The 20,000-nt window shown below is 45.4% G+C and overlaps 1 protein-coding gene and 1 pseudogene across 1 annotated transcript in view; both read left to right on the plus strand.

Annotated features, from left to right (window-relative positions):
- The window catches only part of LOC139567223 (small conductance calcium-activated potassium channel protein 3-like), a 61,572-nt pseudogene extending 61,207 nt beyond the window's left edge, over positions 1 to 365 (plus strand).
- LOC139567220 (nuclear pore membrane glycoprotein 210-like) overlaps positions 31 to 20,000 on the plus strand; it is a 53,006-nt gene continuing 33,036 nt past the window's right edge. Inside the window, exons 1-16 of the mRNA XM_071388693.1 lie at positions 31 to 38; positions 3,969 to 4,138; positions 4,230 to 4,361; positions 4,962 to 5,040; positions 6,677 to 6,827; positions 7,015 to 7,147; positions 9,131 to 9,274; positions 9,425 to 9,493; positions 9,581 to 9,687; positions 10,588 to 10,728; positions 10,814 to 10,951; positions 11,198 to 11,353; positions 11,753 to 11,981; positions 13,586 to 13,731; positions 15,792 to 16,004; positions 18,236 to 18,436. Of these exons, the coding sequence (XP_071244794.1) occupies positions 31 to 38; positions 3,969 to 4,138; positions 4,230 to 4,361; positions 4,962 to 5,040; positions 6,677 to 6,827; positions 7,015 to 7,147; positions 9,131 to 9,274; positions 9,425 to 9,493; positions 9,581 to 9,687; positions 10,588 to 10,728; positions 10,814 to 10,951; positions 11,198 to 11,353; positions 11,753 to 11,981; positions 13,586 to 13,731; positions 15,792 to 16,004; positions 18,236 to 18,436 (2,217 nt within the window). The remainder of the gene's footprint in view (positions 39 to 3,968; positions 4,139 to 4,229; positions 4,362 to 4,961; positions 5,041 to 6,676; positions 6,828 to 7,014; positions 7,148 to 9,130; positions 9,275 to 9,424; positions 9,494 to 9,580; positions 9,688 to 10,587; positions 10,729 to 10,813; positions 10,952 to 11,197; positions 11,354 to 11,752; positions 11,982 to 13,585; positions 13,732 to 15,791; positions 16,005 to 18,235; positions 18,437 to 20,000) is intronic.

Raw genomic sequence — 20,000 nt, forward strand, 5'->3', positions numbered from 1 at the left:
GAGGAGATAGAGGACCAGTAGGAATACGAGATGAGGAGGTCAGTCCCAATACTAGCACCTCCAGTTGTTGAAGAGAGGAGGAGGATGGGAAGGGGAAAGAAGAGGTGAGGGTAGAGGAGGAGATAGAGGACCAGTAGGAATACGAGATGAGGAGGTCAGCCCCAATACTAGCACCTCCAGTTGTTGAAGAGAGGAGGAGGAGGATGGGAAGGGCAAAGAAGAGGTGAGGGTAGAGGAGGAGATAGAGGACCAGTAGGAATACGAGATGAGGAGGTCAGCCCCAATACTAGCACCTTCAGATGCTGCAGAGGAGGAGGGAGGGGGGGTGGGTAAGAGAGGGCAGCCAGAAGCCCAACACTAGCTCATACAGCTGCTAAGGAAAGGAGTAGGTAGGAGGGGTGGGATAGGGGAGGAAAATAGAGGAGTGGGGGAAATGGGGGAGGGCAAGGGAAAGGATCAGAGATAAGAGGCTGTGAGAGGGAGGGTGGGATGGGAGGTAGAGAAGGTGAGGGATAGGAGAGGCAAGGAAGTGGAGGGAGGTTGGGAGAGAGAGAAGGGGATGAAAACGGAGAGGGGGGAAAGGGGGATGAAGGGGGAAACAGATAACCAAGACTATTACAGAGGTCTTTAATGGAGTCCAATCTAATGACAGAAAAACGTCTCCCTCTCTTTTTCCATTCGTCCCTCTCTATCCCTCTTTCTCTTCATCTCATTCTCTCCCTCCATCTCTCGCCCTCTTCCCTCCCCTCCCTCCATCAGGAATTATTGACTATGACTTTTTGTCCTTATGATCTATTTTCTATCTAACTGCTACTTGTGTGGTAACGAGCATCCCTTTAACGAACCATTTAATCAACAACCATAACACATACTAAACACCACACACGCACACACAAACACACACTCTCCATGTAGTATGCCTACCTTTTAACACACACCTACACACACACCATGGCAACATAAACACACCACAACAAAATACACAGCAAACACACACACACACACACACACACAAAATAGCACATAATATCGCGCAGCATTCTATAGTAGACTATAAAACACTATAGTACAGCCTATACTATAGCCTATATACTGCCAAGCAGACAATGCACTAAGTCCAACTGAAAAGAACATACTGCCAGGCATTTATTACTTGACACAGAGAGCATAGACACGGTCCAAGGAAACACTACTGCCATATTTCCTTATGCACACACGCTCACAAAACTCTGTTTTAATGAATGTATGCTGTACATTTCAAACCACAAGCACACAGTTTGCACAGGGGCACAGATATGCCTAAACCCACACACATACACGCTGAACCACACCCACATGCGGACACACACACACACACACACACAATCTACCAAAGTGCTCTCTCTCAAATGGACTACAAAAGAGAGGCAGAAGAGGATGTCACTGGGGAGATGGGAAGAGGAGTTTCAGATTTCCTGACAATGTTTTTCAAGGAACATTGGATTTGGACTAGTACTAGTGCTTTATGGACTGCACTTTTCACTGTGCTCGACGGACTGCCATAGACAGGGAATGAAGGAATATTAACCAGACAAAGGATACAGGCCATGGCAAGAGAGAAACGGTTGCTTACAAAACTTAACCCTATAGAGGGAGAGAATATATATCTGAGAGAATAATTATTATGATGTAATGGAATAAGATACTATTTCTACGGAGACCATTTTGAAAACTGTCTTATAGTGACATTCTGTGGCCGAAATACTGAGTTACACCCGCTTGGAATATTGTACTGTACAGTATACTGTTACTGAAATCTACATAGCTTTGTATTGCTCAGTCTTTTCTACCATTACAATTTAACGGTTATAGCTAATATCTACTATTATTATACTATAGTATTCTTCTCATTCGTCCTGACAATTATGATAAATGTATTAATAATAAACTTTAATAATAATAAATAATGGACAAGGGAGGTGCGTTTGAGGGTGAAATTATTTTGTAATTTTATTTTATCAGAGATAATTAATAAAGTATATATCTATATAACATCACTGAGTTATTGGGTGAATTTTGGCTTGCCTGTTCTTTCTTCTTTCGAATCATTACAGTTTACCTGCAGCATAAAAACTACTCTGACTGTAGAAACCTGTCCTGTTCCGAAAGGTTGCTTGATCAAATCCCGACCTGACAAGGTTAAAATCTGTCGTTCTGCCCCTGAGCAAGGCAGTTAACCCACTGTTCCCCGGGTATCAAAGACGTGGAATGTCCAATTATGGCAGCCCCCCTGCACCTCTCTGATTCAGAGGGGTTGGGTTAAATGTGGAAGACACATTTCAGTTGAATGCATTCAGTTGTACAACTGACTAGGTATCCCCCTTTCCCTTTCCTTTTCCTATGTCAGAATACCTGCTTTTATTGGCAACACAATGTGGCCTACATGCTAAAATGCAAGTGTTTTCTTTCCCCAGTCCAATTTACACCTCACATTGTTGTTAAAATGGCAATCTGCACTTGTTACATACCATTGACATAAATTAATGATATACTCATTGATTCTTGAAGAATATAACTTATAAATGCTTATGTTACAATAATTATATTTTATTTGTTTTTAGTCTCATCCTTCGGCTCCACTCAACTCCTCCCATCTATCTCTGAACACCATCCAGTTTTGATTTCTATTTGCCATATATTTTTTTATATAGTATGTATAATCTGGAAGTAGAAGCCTAAGTGTTGTTGTCCGTTAGTTTACTCCAATTTATAAATTCCTCATGAGCTTAGTTCAACTGTCACACCCCATCAGAACCTAAAATATAAACTTGTTTGACTAAAATGTTTGTAAACATTGTAAATGTAAACAAACACTGTATAGCCTCAAAAGATGGTTAAAACGATCATGTTGATATTATGGATGATCACTGCTTGCATCCAAAGCTATGTCTATGAATTTGAGAGTGGTTACATTTCTTCAGGCCCATCCCTCAGCTTTTTACCAAAACAGAGGCGGGCCGTCTGCTTTGTTATTGTTTTAATCGCAGATTGGCACTTTAAAGAATCTAGTTGCAGCTGCATAACGAGTGTTTGAAGACGTGTTATGGTGTGAAATTGTATTTGTTCCTTGGAGATACAAAATGTAATGTATATCAATGTAAAAAGTTTAATAATTTAATGTTAGATAAAACAAATGTAGCCTGTCTGTCCAAATAATTATTTTGGGCCCCAAGAAGAGTAGAGTTGGTTGGGAAATGTTCAAGACTGTAAACACATGACGTCACTGTTCTTCTGTCACTAGCTCGTCATGAACACACTTCTTTGTTTTTGGCAGCTGAGCTCAAAAATCAACAATGATCGTGACGCGTTGCTGTCTACCTACATTTTGCAATATTGTTTAGTTTAATAGCTTTTTAGTTGCTGTTTTTGCTTCATTCATTCGTTTATTTAGGAATGACAAGTCACTGACGAACATATATCGTTTTTTATTAGTTGTTAGCTAGCAAATGGCTATCGAAACCTCTAAGCTTAGCTAGTTAACGTTAGCCAGCGTTAACAGTTCAACGTAAACAATGCGACGTTGCTTAAAAAATGAAACTGCTCTAACGTCAGTTTAAATGTTTTGATCGCAATTGTTGAGACCTCAAAATGTATTCACAATAATGGCCGTTTTAAACTCTAAAGTATTATGTAAACTATTGATTTTTTGTGTAACTATTATTGCTTTGAGTCAGTCGACAAAGCTGAATGTTCCCAAGTTACTTTTGCCCAGATCAAATCATAATCATGTCAACTTCACGTTGACAGCAGAGAAGGGATGCTATAAATGGTGAGTGGCAGTGAATGATGAAATGAATGTTTCTATTCAGATTGCCAAGTTGATGTCGTGGTGCTAAAAAAGCAGAAGATGTATCAACTTAAATATTAGATATAATGCCAAGTGGGTGTGGACAGAACGCCACTTAGTTATCTGTGTGTGATGTTTTCAGGGTGTCCTCCCGACCCCAGGCAGTCGTTGTTTGGCCCCTCTCTCCTTCCATCCCTCCCTCCATCCTCCCTCCATCAGCCTGTAGCCAGCAGGTCCTAGTGTCCGCCCGACCTCTGTCCGCTCCACTGGACACTAACCGAGGGGCCAGCATCATACAGGGACAGGACTCTGGTGAGGGGAGTGTGTGTGTGTAGCAGAACAGAGAGAGGGAGAGAGGGAGGGGTGTGGAGGGTGTAACTAAACAGCCCTCATCATCTTTCAGTGACTGGCCATACCCTGCGCTGTGATGTCATTGTTGACCAGATCAAGCAGATTCAGGTTGTCACGACGACGCGTCAACTGTTCACCGAGGACCCACCCCTCGTGCTCTCCGTCATGGCACTGGACTCAGGAGGTACTCGCCTTGTCATTGACATATCCCCCAGCCACACATTTAACTCTGAGGCTGTCAATATGTAGACAAGGGGTTGTTCCTCCTTTCATCCCTCCATAAGAATGAGCGCTGAGCATGGGCCCACTGATGTTCCTTCGAGAGCTGAGCTTAAATGCCCCACACATCCAAATGTACCACAGGCTCAAAGAGGGAAAAACTCAAATCCAAAGGGTTAAAAGGAAACTTTGGTTTATTGTCGACAGTTTTCGGCTGCCAGGCCTAGTTCAAAACGAACCTGTCTATCACCTTTTGTCTATTATCCACATCCAGCCCCAGAAGTTCCCTTTTCTCTTTATTCTCTTGGCTTAGAAACTCATCCAGGTCACAGTGTTCAGATTGTATAGCCATCCAATAGCCCAGGGTAGACTGGAGGAAAAAGACAGCAGGTGTTAGACTCAAGGCTAACTAACCTGAGGCTAGTCCCTGCAGACAGACAGACTGACTGACTAACTGTTGTGCTAAAGAACCTGGATCTTGGATCTGTGTGTTTACTGCTCCCTTCTGGCACCAGGAGTCTCTCTGCCTGAGGATGTCATTATCATCTCTCTCTCCTTCTCTCAGGCAACACATTCAGTAGTCTGGCAGGTCTACAGTTTGAGTGGAGGCTAGTAAAGGACTCAGAGACAGCAGAGATTGTTAGGTGAGAGAGAGAGGGATGGAGAAAGAGGGAAATAGTGACAAAGGAAGGTGAAAGATGAAAGAAACATACAGTCAACTGAAAACGTTATGTACAGCACATTCGGAAAGTATTCAGACCCCTTGACTTTTTCCACATTTTGTTACGTTACACCCTTATTCTAAAATTGATTAAATAAACATTTCCCTCATCAATCTACACACAATACCCCATAATGTCAAAACAAAAACAGGTTTTAGAATAAAAATTAAATAAATAAATACCTTATTTACATAAGCATTCACACCCTGTTTCCATTGATCATCCTTGAGATGTTTCGACAACTTGATTGGAGTCCACCTGTGGTAAATTCAATTGATTGGACATGATTTGGAAAGGCACACACCTGTCGATATAAGGTCTCACAGTTGACAGTGCATGTCAGAGCAAAAACCAAGCCATGAGGTCAAAGGAATTGTCCGTAGAGCTCCGAGACAGGATTGTGTCTCGGCACAGATCTGGGGAAAGGTACCAAAACATGTCTATAGCATTGAATATCCCCAAGAATACAGTGGCCTCCATCATTCTTAAGTGGAAGAAGTTTGGAACCACCAAGACTTCCTAGAGCTGGCCGCCCGGCCAAACAGCAATCGGGGGAGAAGGTGACCAAGAACCCGATGGTCACTCTGACAGAGCTCCATTGTTCCTCTGTGGAGATGGGAAAAACTTCCAGAAGGACAACAATCTCTGCAGCACTCAGGCCTTTATGGTAGAGTGGCCAGACGGAAGCCTCTCTTCAGTAAAAGGCACATGACAGGCCACTTGGAATTTGCCAAAAGGCACCTAAAGGACTCTCAGACCATGAGAAACAAGATTCTCTGGTCTGATGAAACCAAGATTGAACTGTTTGGCCTGAATGCCAAGTGTCATGTCTGGAGGAAACCTGGCACCATCCCTACGGTGAAGCATGGGGGTGGCACATCATGCTGTGTGGATGTTTTTCAGCAGCAGGGAATGGGAGACTAGTCAAGATTGTGGGAAAGATGAATGGAGCAAAGTACAGCGAGAACTTGATGAAAACCTGCTCCAGAGCGCTCAGGACCTCAGACTGAGGCGAAGGTTCACCTTCTAACAGGACGACTCTAAGCACACAGCCAAGACAATGCACGAGTGGCTTTGGGACAAGTCTTTGAATGTCTTTGAGTGACCCAGCCAGAGCCCAGACTTGAACCCGATCGAACATCTCTGGAGAGACCTGAAAATAGCTGTGCAGCGACATTCCCCATCCAACCTGACAGAGCTTGAGAGGATCTGCAGAGAAGAATGGAAGAAACTCCCCAAATACAGGTGTGACAAGCTTGCAGCGTCATACCCAAGAATACTCGAGGCTGTAATCGCTGCCAAAGGTGCTTCAACAAAGTACTGAGAAAAGGGTCTGAATACTTATGTAAATGTGATATTTCAGATTTTTATTTGTAATAAATTACCAAAAAATTCTAAAAACCTGTTTTTGCTCTGTCATTATTGGATGTGTGTAGATTGATGAGGGGGAAAACAATTTAATCAATTTTAGAATAGGGCTGTCACGTAACAAAATGTGGAAAAAGTCAAGGGGTCTGAATACTTTCTGAATGCGCTGTATATGTTGTATGTTGTGTAGGTTTGTGCGTTTCTCAGAGGCGGGCTACTCCCCGCCCCATCACATCCTGTCCCTGGAGGAAGCAGGTCAGAAAGGGGACAGTGTGTTGCTGGAGGGGGTCCGTAGCGGGGTGGTATGGATCAGGGCCTCCCTCTCGCACCCAGACTACAAGGTAAGGAGGATGGAGGAGTGGATGAAGGGATTGATGCATTTGCTTCCGAAGGATAAATACATTGATGAAGCACCTGGAATGATGGATGAGTGGATGGGGCGATAGATTATGGATGAAGATCGATGGATTAGTTTATGTGTAAGAATAGTTTGTGCTGGTTTTTACCTGTCCCCTGTGTGTTACTTAGTGGGTAGAGCCAGCCTCTGTGAGCCTGACCGTGACAGACAGACTCTACCTTAGCCCCTCCCATGACGCCTACCTGCTGCTAGGCTCCACCCTCTCCTTCAGAGTCTGGAAAAGCGTGCATGACACAGAAGCGGGTGAGTCCCTAATGTAGACAGTAGTGTAGTCTGTCAGATCTTTACAGAGCCTTTAGGTGAGTCCCTAATGTAGACAGTAGTGTAGTCTGTCAGATCTGTACAGAACCTTTAGGTGAGTCCCTAATGTAGACAGTAGTGTAGTCTATCAGATCTTTACAGAGCCTTTAGGTGAGTCCCTAATGTAGACAGTAGTGTAGTCTATCAGATCTTTACAGAGCCTTTAGGTGAGTCCCTAATGTAGACAGTAGTGTAGTCTGTCAGATCTTTACAGAGCCTTTAGGTGAGTCCCTAATGTAGACAGTAGTGTAGTCTATCAGATCTTTACAGAGCCTTTAGGTGAGTCCCTAATGTAGACAGTAGTGTAGTCTGTCAGATCTTTACAGAGCCTTTAGGTGAGTCCCTAATGTAGACAGTAGTGTAGTCTGTCAGATCTTTACAGAGCCTTTAGGTGAGTCCCTAATGTAGACAGTAGTGTAGTCTGTCAGATCTTTACAGAGCCTTTAGGTGAGTCCCTAATGTAGACAGTAGTGTAGTCTGTCAGATCTTTACAGAGCCTTTACGTGAGTCCCTAATGTAGACAGTAGTGTAGTCTGTCAGATCTTTACAGAACCTTTAGGTGAGTCCCTAATGTAGACAGTAGTGTAGTCTGTCAGATCTTTACAGAGCCTTTAGGTGAGTCCCTAATGAAGACAGTAGTGTAGTCTGTCAGATCTGTACAGAGCCTTTAGGTGAGTCCCTAATGTAGACAGTAGTGTAGTCTATCAGATCTTTACAGAGCCTTTAGGTGAGTCCCTAATGTAGACAGTAGTGTAGTCTGTCAGATCTTTACAGAGCCTTTAGGTGAGTCCCTAATGTAGACAGTAGTGTAGTCTGTCAGATCTTTACAGAGCCTTTAGGTGAGTCCCTAATGTAGACAGTAGTGTTGTCTGTCAGATCTGTACAGAGTCTAAGTGAGTCCCTAATGTAGACAGTAGTGTAGTCTGTCAGATCTTTACAGAGCCTTTAGGTGAGTCCCTAATGTAGACAGTAGTGTAGTCTGTCAGATCTTTACAGAGCCTTTAGGTGAGTCCCTAATGTAGACAGTAGTGTAGTCTGTCAGATCTTTACAGAGCCTTTAGGTGAGTCCCTAATGTAGACAGTAGTGTAGTCTGTCAGATCTGTACAGAACCTTTAGGTGAGTCCCTAATGTAGACAGTAGTGTAGTCTGTCAGATCTGTACAGAGTCTTTATGTGAGTCCCTAATGTAGACAGTAGTGTAGTCTGTCAGATCTTTACAGAACCTTTAGGTGAGTCCCTAATGTAGACAGTAGTGTAGTCTGTCAGATCTTTACAGAGCCTTTAGGTGAGTCCCTAATGAAGACAGTAGTGTAGTCTGTCAGATCTGTACAGAGCCTTTAGGTGAGTCCCTAATGTAGACAGTAGTGTAGTCTATCAGATCTTTCCAGAGCCTTTAGGTGAGTCCCTAATGTAGACAGTAGTGTAGTCTGTCAGATCTTTACAGAGCCTTTAGGTGAGTCCCTAATGTAGACAGTAGTGTAGTCTGTCAGATCTTTACAGAGCCTTTAGGTGAGTCCCTAATGTAGACAGTAGTGTTGTCTGTCAGATCTGTACAGAGTCTTTAAGTGAGTCCCTAATGTAGACAGTAGTGTAGTCTGTCAGATCTTTACAGAGCCTTTAGGTGAGTCCCTAATGTAGACAGTAGTGTAGTCTGTCAGATCTTTACAGAGTCTTTAGGTGAGTCCCTAATGTAGACAGTAGTGTAGTCTGTCAGATCTGTACAGAACCTTTAGGGAGCTTTATGGGTCTTCTAGTTAGGGTCCCTTTGTGTTTTTCTAAGATCCAGAGGAAGAAGACTGAAGGAACATCAAAGCTCAGACAAATATATTGGAGACAGAAAACATCAAGTGCTCAGTTCTCCTTGTACTTATTAGAGTTGTAGAGCAGCCGATGATGCACCAGCAATGTTCTCTTTGTCTCCTATAGAGGTGGTGCTGGGTGAGGGAGAGTATGAGTTGTCTGTAGAGAGAGACCCAAATAACGATGATGATGTCATCACTGTGGACCAGGACACAGGGACCGTCACCGCCCGAGGGCTAGGCCGCACCACGCTGTCCGTCACACACCCCAGTGTCCTTCCACCATGGGTCTACCTTACCTAACCACTTTAAAGTTATTCCTGTAGTTTAGCATTGATGTAGTACTGTAAGGTGTGGTTTCTGGGGTTATGGGTAGTGTAGTCCTACAGGTGTGGTTTTCCTCAGCATTCCCTGTACCCAGGCCTACCAGAAAACTCTGCTTCCCACCTGCCTCGCTGTTCTGTGTTTGTGGTGGAGCCAAGTTACCTGAGTGAGTGAGCCCAGCTATCAACATGTCTATTGTCGTACTATGGCAAGCCATGACTGTGTGTGTGTGTGTGTGTGTGTGTGTGTGTAGCGCTAGGTGTGGAGGAGGAGGACAGGTGGGTGTTGGAGAGTGGTCGTCAGTACCAGGTGACTGTACGAGTTCACGACCAGGAGGGTCACACAGCACACCTGGCACAGGTAACGTTACCATGACAACTATAAGAGTTACCCTCCCTTACACTAGACGTCTAAAGCCTACTCTATGTCAGGGACAGGAGGCTTAACTGAACCCCTCTCTCTTCCCCTCCTCGTTAACCCCTCTCTCTCCCCTTCCTCTCTAACCTCTCTCTCCTCCTCCTCTCTAACCCCTCTCTAACCCCTCTCTCCCCCTCCTCTCTAACTCTAACCCCTCTCTCCCCCTCCTCCCTAACCCCTCTCTCCCTCCCCCTCCTCTCTAACCTACTGTATACCTACTGTATACCTCTCTAACCTAACCTAATACCTACTGTATTTATTTATTAATTTATTTTGCTCCTTTGCACCCCATTATTTCTGTCTCTACTTTGCACTTTCTTCCACTGCAATCCAACCATTCCAGTGTTTTTTTAGTTTTTATTTTACTTGCTGTGTTGTACTCACTTCGCCTCCATGGCCTTTTATATTTTTATTTATTTATACATATATTTGTTTGCCTTCACCTCCCTTATCTCACCTCACTTGCTCACATTGTATATAGACTTATTTTTTTTTCACTGTATTATTGACTATATGTTTGTTTTACTCCATGTGTAACTATGTGTTGTTGTATGTGTCGAACTGCTTTGCTTTATCTTGGCCAGGTCGCAATTGTAAATGAGAACGTGTTCTCAATTTGCCTTCCTGGTTAAATAAAGGTTAAATAAATAAATAAATAAAATAAAAACCTCTCTCCCTCCCCCTCCTCTCTAACCCCTCTCTCCCTCCCCCTCCACTCTAACCCCTCTCTCCCTCCCCCTCCTCTCTAACCCCTCTCTCTCCCCCTCCTCCCTAACCCCTCTCTCCCCCTCCTCTCTAACCCCTCTCTCCCCCTCCTCTCTAACCCCTCTCTCCCTCTGGTAGAATGTGGTGATGACCGTGGACTTCTCTGATTGGCTGTTCTATGTCCTGGAGACTTCCTCTAACAGTTCCTACCATGTACTGGAAACACGAGGGGCTGGGCACACTACTATACGAGCTGCACTGTTCACTGTGCTCACTGAGGTACACACACACACCTCTGTCAAACATCATGGCACCTTGACATGGGTGATGACAATATCATTACAATCGTTCTCTCTCTCTCCAGGATGGCCGAGCGTTGCCCCTGATACCACCAATCAGAGCAGAGCAAGAAGTTGAGATCTACGAGCCCCTCACCCTGCAGCCCCGCCTCCTTGTGTTTCCTTGGCAACCTGAGGGACAGCTTTATCAGCACCACTTCCAGGTGTGTGTGTGTGTGTGTGTGTGTGTGTGTGTGTGTGTGTGTGTGTGTGTGTGTGTGTGTGTGTGTGTGTGTGTGTGTGTGTGTGTGTGTGTGTGTGTGTGTGTGTGTGTGTGTGTGTGTGTGTGTGTGAGAGAGTGTGAGAGTGACAGAAAGTGAGACAGGTGTGTTTGACTACTGTAAGTCTGTATATGTTTAAGTGTGTGTTTATCTGTATTCACGACATGGTCTTTATGTGTGTGTGTCCAGGTAGAGGGTGGCAGTGGTGCTGTGAGCTGGTCGGTGAGTGACAGTGATGTTGCCGTGGTGACAATAAAAGGGGAGGTCATGGCGGGAAAGAGACGGGGCCAAGTGGATATTCGGGCATCAGACGCACGCAACCCTCTACACACCGCTACTGGACAGGTGACACACACACACACACACACACACACACACACACACACACACACACACACACACACCACACACACACCACACACACGCGCAAATCATCTTCTTGTACCTACGGCAGATACACTTGAGTAGATCTGAGGATTGGACAGGTTTATCCAACCGATGGGAATAACACACTCTTATCTCACAGTACACACTATAGTAACATTAACACCCTCTCGTCTCCTCATCTCTCTGTCTCTCTTTCTCTATCTGTCTCTCTCGCGTTCTCTTGCTGGCTCTCTCTCTCTTTTTCTGTCTCTGTCTTTCTCTCTCTCTTTCTCTTTCTCTATCTCTCTCTTTCTCACTCTCTCTCTCTTTCTCTACCTCTCTCTCTTTCTCTGTCTCTCTCTCTTTCGCTCTCTCTAGGTGTACGTGTTGAGGCCAGCTGGTGTGGATGTCCTGGCCCAGAGAGGTGACTGTAGGGTGGGAGAGACCATCACCCTTCCCCTGGCTGTCTGGGGGGTCCAGGAGGAGGAGAACCAGGACCCTCCCCAGGGAAGCTCTGGCCCCCAGTCCCTGCTGGAGGTGACAGACTGCTCTCTCATCAACCTCCACGTCACCACGTCACCACGGGGGGTATTCACCCCTCTACCAGGTACACACACGCACAGTGTGGCTCTGCTCTTTATGTGCGTAGCTAAGGTAAGCTGTGAAAGCAGAAATAAGCCCCCCCCCACCCCACCTCTCCTACGGCATAGATGCTCCCCTTCACTCCCCCAGCTCCCTGGTTCCATTAATTGGGTCACACACTTACACACACACTCACCCTCACACTGTCACATGCACACACACACACACTAGCACGCATGCATGCACACACACTCTTATAAACACATACAGTTTACAACACACACACTCTTATAAACACACACAGTTTACAACACACACACTCTTATAAACACACACAGTTTACAACACACACACTCTTATAAACACACACAGTTTACAACACACACACTCTTATAAACACACACAGTTTACAACACACACACTCTTATAAACACACACAGTTTACAACACACACACTCTTATAAACACACACAGTTTACAACACACACACTCTTATAAACACACACAGTTTACAACACACACACTCTTATAAACACACACAGTTTACAACACACACACTCTTATAAACACACACAGTTTACAACACACACACTCTTATAAACACACACAGTTTACAACACACAGAGGAGAAACACAGAAGTAATTTGTAAGTTCAATTTGTTTTACTGGATATTAGCTGATCAGTATCACTCTTCCTGTGATTAGTGTGTATGTTTTAATTATTGAGATGGAATCTCAGTGCTCTTAACGGTGTGCTGATGTGGGTCAGGTCCTCTCTCTCCTTATTGAATAGAGAACCTGGAGGAGTGGACACCTGATTCACTGCAGGCCAGAGACACATACAGAAAGACACACAGACAGAGAGAGACACACAGAGCGTGAGACAGACAGAGCGTGAGACAGACAGAGCGCAAGACAGACTGAGAGTCAGACAGAGAGACAGTCAGACAGAGAGACTGTCAGACTGAGAGAGAGTCAGACTGAGAGAGAGTCAGACTGAGAGAGAGTCAGACTGAGAGAGAGTCAGACTGAGAGAGAGTCAGACTGAGAGAGTCAGACTGAGAGAGTCAGACTGAGAGAGTCAGACTGAGAGAGTCAAACTGAGAGAGTCAGACTGAGAGAGTCAGACTGAGAGAGAGTCAGAAATGAGAGACAGTCAGACAGAGAGAGAGTCAGACAGAGAGAGAGTCAGACTGAGAGAGAGAGTAAGACTGAGAGAGAGATTAAGACTGAGAGAGACAGTCCTACTGAGAGAGACAGTCAGACTCAGAGAGACAGTCAGACTCAGAGAGACAGTCAGACTGAGAGAGACAGTCAGACTGAGAGACAGTCAGACTCAGAGAGACAGTCAGACTCAGAGAGACAGTCAGACTCAGAGAGACAGTCAGACTGAGAGACAGTCAGACTGAGAGATGGTGTTTAGTGGAATAATCTCCACTCCTGCTACTAACTCTAAAATGCAGTTCACTAGTTTCGAATTCAAATACATCTTTGTATGTTTCCTCCCCTGTGTGTGTGTGTGTGTGTGTGTGTGTGTGTGTGTGTGTGTGTGTGTGTGTGTGTGTGTGTGTGTGTGTGTGTGTGTGTGTGTGTGTGTGTGTGTGTGTGTGTGTGTGTGTGTGTGTGTAGGTTCTGTGGGTCCAGGCTCAGGGTTCTGTGGAGGACTCCAGCTGGAAGCAGTGGGACCAGGCCACACCCTCATCACTATCACCGTGGAAATGGAACACTACAACATCACTTCCATGGCAACGCTGGCCGCCCACAGTCCCCTCAAGGTGCACACAGAGAGAGAGACTGAGAGAGAGACAGAGACTGAGAGAGAGAGACTGAGACAGAGAGACAGATAGATAGAGAGAGAGACTGAGACAGAGAGAGAGACAGAGACTGGGGGGGTTTAATTGACTTATTTTCCCCAGGTTGGTTGAGTGACTGGGAAGAGGAGAGTGGTTTCTAATGATGCCATTGGAGGGTTGAGCACCACACTGCTCCCATCTGGATACACTCTGACACATGTACTTCTAGTTCCTGATAGGCTTAGGCGGTATCCATTTTTCCATACCTTCATACCGTCCTTTTACCATCCCGGGGTTTACGGTATTACCGATGCGCGCCCGGGGGGATACTGTATGGCCTTCCTTGCGCTTACAATGCACCACTGCTGGTTCATGTGTTTACCTTCTCTAGATCTACTTGTTATTGACATTAGGGTTCTTAGATTCTCGTCAACGCAATGCGGCACAGCAATCTCACCTCAGTGAGGCGGCATTCATTGTATTTGTAATTTGCATAGAATGCTAATTATTCAGTTATATGGTTCACTTTCCCATCAACTACAACCATGCTTGTTGCTTGTAGCCTACCATTTAAGCCAGGTATACACTACACAACTTTCAAAATCCTAACATCGCTGAGCCTCTAATATTAAACAACTGTCTATCCAGTCGGACGAACACTCCAAACAGCCTATCCGAAGGCTTGGTGGTGTCCGCATGGTCCTAAAGCACACCATGCCTCGTTTTGTATCACATTCCAATGATAATACTGCCGTTGACAAAAATTCATTTTTTCCCCCAGTGAAAGTTGCGCCCCTGACCCACACATACAATTATCTGTAAGGTCCCTTAGTCGAGTAGTGAATTCTAAGCACAGATTCAACCACAAAGACTAGAGAAGTTTTCCAATGCCTTACAAAGAAGCACACCGATTTGGTAAAAATAAAAAAGCAGACACTGAATATCCCTTTGCGCATTGGTGAAGCTGTTAATTAGGTTTTGGATGATGTATCAATAAACCCAGTCACTACAAAGATACAGGCGTCCTTCCTGACTCAGTTGCCGAAGAGGAAGGAAACCGCTGAGGGATTTCACCATGAGGCCAATGGTGACTTTAAAACAGTTACAGAGTTTAATGGCTGTGATAGGAGAAAACTGAGGATGGATCAACAACATTGTAGTTACTCCAAAATACTAACCTAAATGACAGTCAGGAAGTCTGTACAGATTTTTAAAAATATTCCCAAACATGCATCCTGTTTGCAATAAGGCACTAAAGTAAAACTGCAAAAAATGTGGTAAAGAAATTAACTTTATGTCCTGAATACAAAGCGTTATGTTTTGGGCAAATCCAACACAACACATCACCACTCTTCATATTTTCAAGCATGGTGGTGGCTGCATCATGTTATGGGTATGCTTGTCATCGGCAAGGACTATGGAGTTTTTTATGATACAAATTAATGGAATAGAGCTAAGCACAGGCAAAATTGTAGAGGAACACCTGGTTCTTTCAGCTTTCCAACAGACACTGGGAGACAGTCAGCAAGACAATTACCTTAAACAAGGCCACTGGAGTTGCTTGAATGTTCCTGAGAGGCCTAGTTACAGTTTTGACTTAAATTGACTTGAAAATGGCTGTCTAGCAATGATCAACAACCAACTTGACGGAGCTTGAATAATTTTTTTAATAATAATGTTGTACAATCCAGATGTGCAAAGCTCTTAGAGACTTACCCAGAAAGACTCACAGCTGCCAAAGGTCATTCTAACATGTATTGATTCAGGAAGTTGTCGTTTTTATTTTTCATATTTTTGTTTTACAAATATTATAATTTTTTCATCCACCTTGACATTACAAAATATTTTGTGTAGATCGTTGACAAAAAAATGACAATTCAATAATTGTAATCCCACTTTGTAACACAAAATAATGTGGAAAAATTCAAATGGTGTGAATACTGAAAGCACTGTACATCTCTATTCATACAGTATACCAGGTTTCTCTCTGCCTGTCATCTCTATACATTTTACTCCTTGTCCCTCTGCTCACCCCTCTCCAGGCCCTGGTTTCAGAGGTGGTCTTGTCTTTGGGTGCGTCTTGCCTCGTCGTCTTCGAGGGGGGGCCACAGCCCTGGCCCCTGGTCCCTGCACGTTTCCATGGCGATGCCCAGGCTGAGGGGGAGGGGCTGGGCGTGGAGGCTCTCAGCCTATCAGAGCCCAGGAGAGCCCAGCAGCACGCCTACAGGGTCACCTGCTACGCCCTGGGGGAACAGGTGGGGGGTTTAGAGTGTGTGTTTCGGAGGGGGAGACAGGAGTGTGTGTTTTCAGATGAAGGGAGGGACAGGGGGGTGTGTTTCAGAGGGGGAGACAGGAGTGTGTGTTTTCAGATGGAGGGAGGAAGGGAGGGAGGGACAGGTGCATGTGTTTGCAGATGGAGGGAGGGAGGGACAGGTGGATGTGTTTGCAGATGAAGGGAGGGAGGGACAGGTGTGTGTGTTTTCAGATGGAGGGAGGAAGCGACAGGTGTGTGTGTTTTCAGATGAAGGGAGGAAGGGACAGGTGTGTGTGTTTTCAGATGAAGGGAGGAAGGGACAGGTGTGTGTGTTTTCAGATGGAGGGAGGAAGGGACAGGTAGTGTGTTTTCAGATGGAGGGAGGAAGGGACAGGTTTGTGTGTTTTCAGATGGAGGGAGGAAGGGACAGGTGTGTGTGTTTTCAGATGGAGGGAGGGAGGGACACGTGTGTGTTTTCAGATGGAGGGAGGGAGGGAGGGACAGGTGTGTGTGTTTTCAGATGGAGGGAGGGACAGGTGTGTGTGTTTTCAGATGGAGGGAGGTACAGGTGTGTGTGTTTTCAGGTGGAGGGAGGGGACAGGTGTGTGTGTTTTCAGATGGAGGGAGGAAGGGACAGGTGTATGTGTTTTCAGATGGAGGGAGGGAGGGACAGTTGTGTGTGTTTTCAGATGGAGGGAGGGAGGGACAGGTGTGTGTGTTTTCAGATGGAGGAAGGGACAGGTGCATGTGTTTGCAGATGGAGGGAGGGAGGGACAGGTGTGTGTGTTTTCAGATGGAGGGAGGAAGGGACAGGTGTGTGTGTTTTCAGATGGAGGGAGGAAGGGACAGGTGTGTGTGTTTTCAGATGGAGGGAGGAAGGGACAGGTGTGTGTGTTTTCAGATGGAGGGAGGGACAGGTGTGTGTTTTCAGATGGAGGGAGGGAGGGAGGGAGGGACAGGTGTGTGTGTTTTCAGATGGAGGGAGGGACAGGTGTGTGTGTTTTCAGATGGAGGGAGGAAGGGACAGGTGTGTGTGTTTTCAGATGGAGGGAGGAAGGGACAGGTGTGTGTGTTTTCAGATGAAGGGAGGAAGGGACAGGTGTGTGTGTTTTCAGATGGAGGGAGGAAGGGACAGGTGTGTGTGTTTTCAGATGGAGGGAGGAAGGGACAGGTGTGTGTGTTTTCAGATGGAGGGAGGAAGGGACAGGTGTGTGTGTTTTCAGATGGAGGGAGGAAGGGACAGGTGTGTGTGTTTTCAGATGGAGGGAGGAAGGGACAGGTGTGTGTGTTTTCAGATGGAGGGAGGAAGGGAGGGAGGGACAGGTGTGTGTGTTTTCAGATGGAGGGAGGAAGAGACAGGTGTGTGTGTTTTCAGATGGAGGGAGGAAGGGACAGCTGTGTGTGTTTTCAGATGGAGGGAGGAAGAGACAGGTGTGTGTGTTTTCAGATGGAGGGAGGGAGGGACAGTTGTGTGTGTTTTCAGATGGAGGGAGGGACAGGTTTGTGTGTTTTCAGATGGAGGGAGGGAGGGACAGGTGTGTGTGTTTTCAGATGAAGGGAGGAAGGGACAGGTGTGTGTGTGTTTTCAGATGGAGGGAGGGACAGGTGTATGTGTTTTCAGATGAAGGGACAGGTGTGTGTGTTTTCAGATGAAGGGAGGGAGGAAGGGACAGGTATGTGTGTTTTCAGATGGAGGGAGGGACAGGTGTGTGTGTTTTCAGATGGAGGGAGGGACAGGTGTGTGTGTGTTTTCAGATGGAGGGAGGGACAGGTGTGTGTGTTTTCAGATGGAGGGAGGGACAGGTGTGTGTGTTTTCAGATGAAGGGAGGAAGGGACAGGTGTGTGTGTTTTCAGATGGAGGAAGGGAGGAAGGGAGGGACAGGTGTGTGTGTTTTCAGATGGAGGGAGGGAGGAAGGGAGGGACAGGTGTGTGTGTTTTCAGATGGAGGGAGGGAGGGAGGGAGGGAGGGAGGGAGGGAGGGAGGGAGGGAGGGAGGGAGGGAGGGAGGGAGGGAGGGAGGGAGGGACAGTTGTGTGTTTTAGTATGATGCCTTTAGCTAATTGACAATACATGGATTTTATAGAGTTTATTGACTGACAGTAAAACAGTCTTATTGAAGCTGACACCAATTTCTCAGATAAAAATACAAGACAATATTCCATTTAAATCTATACTCTTATGAAGTATTTGCCTCTCTGAATCGACTGTGTGTGTCTTTGTGTGTGTGTAGTGGCTGGTGTTCAGCAGTGGGAACTCCCCAGGTCCTCTGAACCAGGATCCCTCAGTAGAGCGGAGCAGAGTGAGAGTAGACTGCAGCACCCCGGGTTCTCTCTCTCTCTCCCTCCTCCCCTCCTACTCCTCCTCTCCTCCCTCCATCCCTCCATCCTCCCTGTCCCACCCATGCCCTGAGCCCCACTATCCTGCCAGCCTGGTGAGTGTTTCTCTATCGCTCATTTTCTCTCTATCTCCCCTTTTCCCCACCTCTCTCTCTCTCTCTCTCTCTCTCTCTCTCTCTCTCTCTCTCTCTCTCTCTCTCTCTCTCTCTCTCTCTCTCTCTCTCTCTCTCTCTCTCTCTCTCACTCTCACTTTTTCATATTTCCTTTTGTTTTTTTTCTTTCTCTGCCCTCAACCTCTCCTTGTTTATCTCTGTTTCCCTCTATCACACACAGACACATGCCTCGCTCCCTCCCTCTCTCCCTTCCTCCCTCCTCCCTCCTTCTCACTCCAATTACTTGCAATGTGCCTGAGAAAAGTGATGGTGGTCTCCATAGCAACTCCTATATCTGTCTTCACAACAACGTTTGTGTTAAAGGGGGATTTTTCACCAAGGAAAAGGACAGAGGAGCATATGCACATACACACACACACACACACACACACACACACACACACACACACACACACACACACACACACACACACACACACACACACACACACACAGAAAACCTGTTGACTGCAATCAGGGCCTCTCACACAAATTGCATGTGAAAATTGTAGATGAGAATGTGTGACTGATTCTGATTGAAATAGAACTAGAGTACGATATCCTTTCTGTTTATCCTTGTGGTTTAAGAGGCTGCTTGTAGAGGCAAAGCTCCTTTTTGTTGAAACCTAAAAGAGACTGGCAGCCACTCAGGCTAGTAGCCATATTGCGGTATTGTTCTCAGTGTACAGTGCCCTCTCTCCACTGAGCAAACTAATAAACACACTTCTACTGCAATGTCTCTACTTCCTGTTGGGATGGGAACGACCAGTCAGCCAGCACACACGCTAGAGGTCGACCAATTATGATTTTTCAACACCGATACCGATTATTGGAGGACCAAAAAAAGCCGATGTCGATTAATTATTTAAATATTGCAAAAACAAAGTGTTGGAGAAGAAAGTAAAAGTGTAATATGTGCCATGTAAGAAAGCTAACGTTTAAGTTCCCTGCGTGAACATGAGAACAGTATAGCTTCCGTCCCTCTCCTCGCTCCTACCTTTCTTTTAGCTAAATATGCAGGTTTAAAAATATATACTTCTGTGTATTGATTTTAAGAAAGGCATTGATGTTTATGGTTAGGTACACATTGGAGCAACGATACGCACCGCATCGATTATATGCAACGCAGGACACGCTAGATAAACTAGTAATATCATCAACCATGTGTAGTTAACTAGTGATTATGATTGATTGATTGATTGTTTTTTATAAGATAAGTTTAATGCTAGCTAGCAACTTACCTTGGCTTCTACTGCATTCGCTTAACAGGCAGGCTCCTCGTGGAGTGCAATGTACTCAGGTGGTTGCGTTGGACTAGTTAACTGTAAGGTTGCAAGATTGAATCCCCCGAGCTGACAAGGTAAAAAATCTGTCGTTCTGCCCCTGAACGAGGCAGTTAACCCATCGTTCCTAGGCCGTCATTGAAAATAAAAATGTGTTCTTAACTGACTTAACTGCCTAGTTAAATAAAGTTAAATAAAGGTGTAAAAAAAATAATAATCGGTGT

This window comes from Salvelinus alpinus, unplaced genomic scaffold (assembly GCF_045679555.1).
Source record: "Salvelinus alpinus unplaced genomic scaffold, SLU_Salpinus.1 scaffold_82, whole genome shotgun sequence".
NCBI lineage: Eukaryota > Metazoa > Chordata > Actinopteri > Salmoniformes > Salmonidae > Salvelinus > Salvelinus alpinus.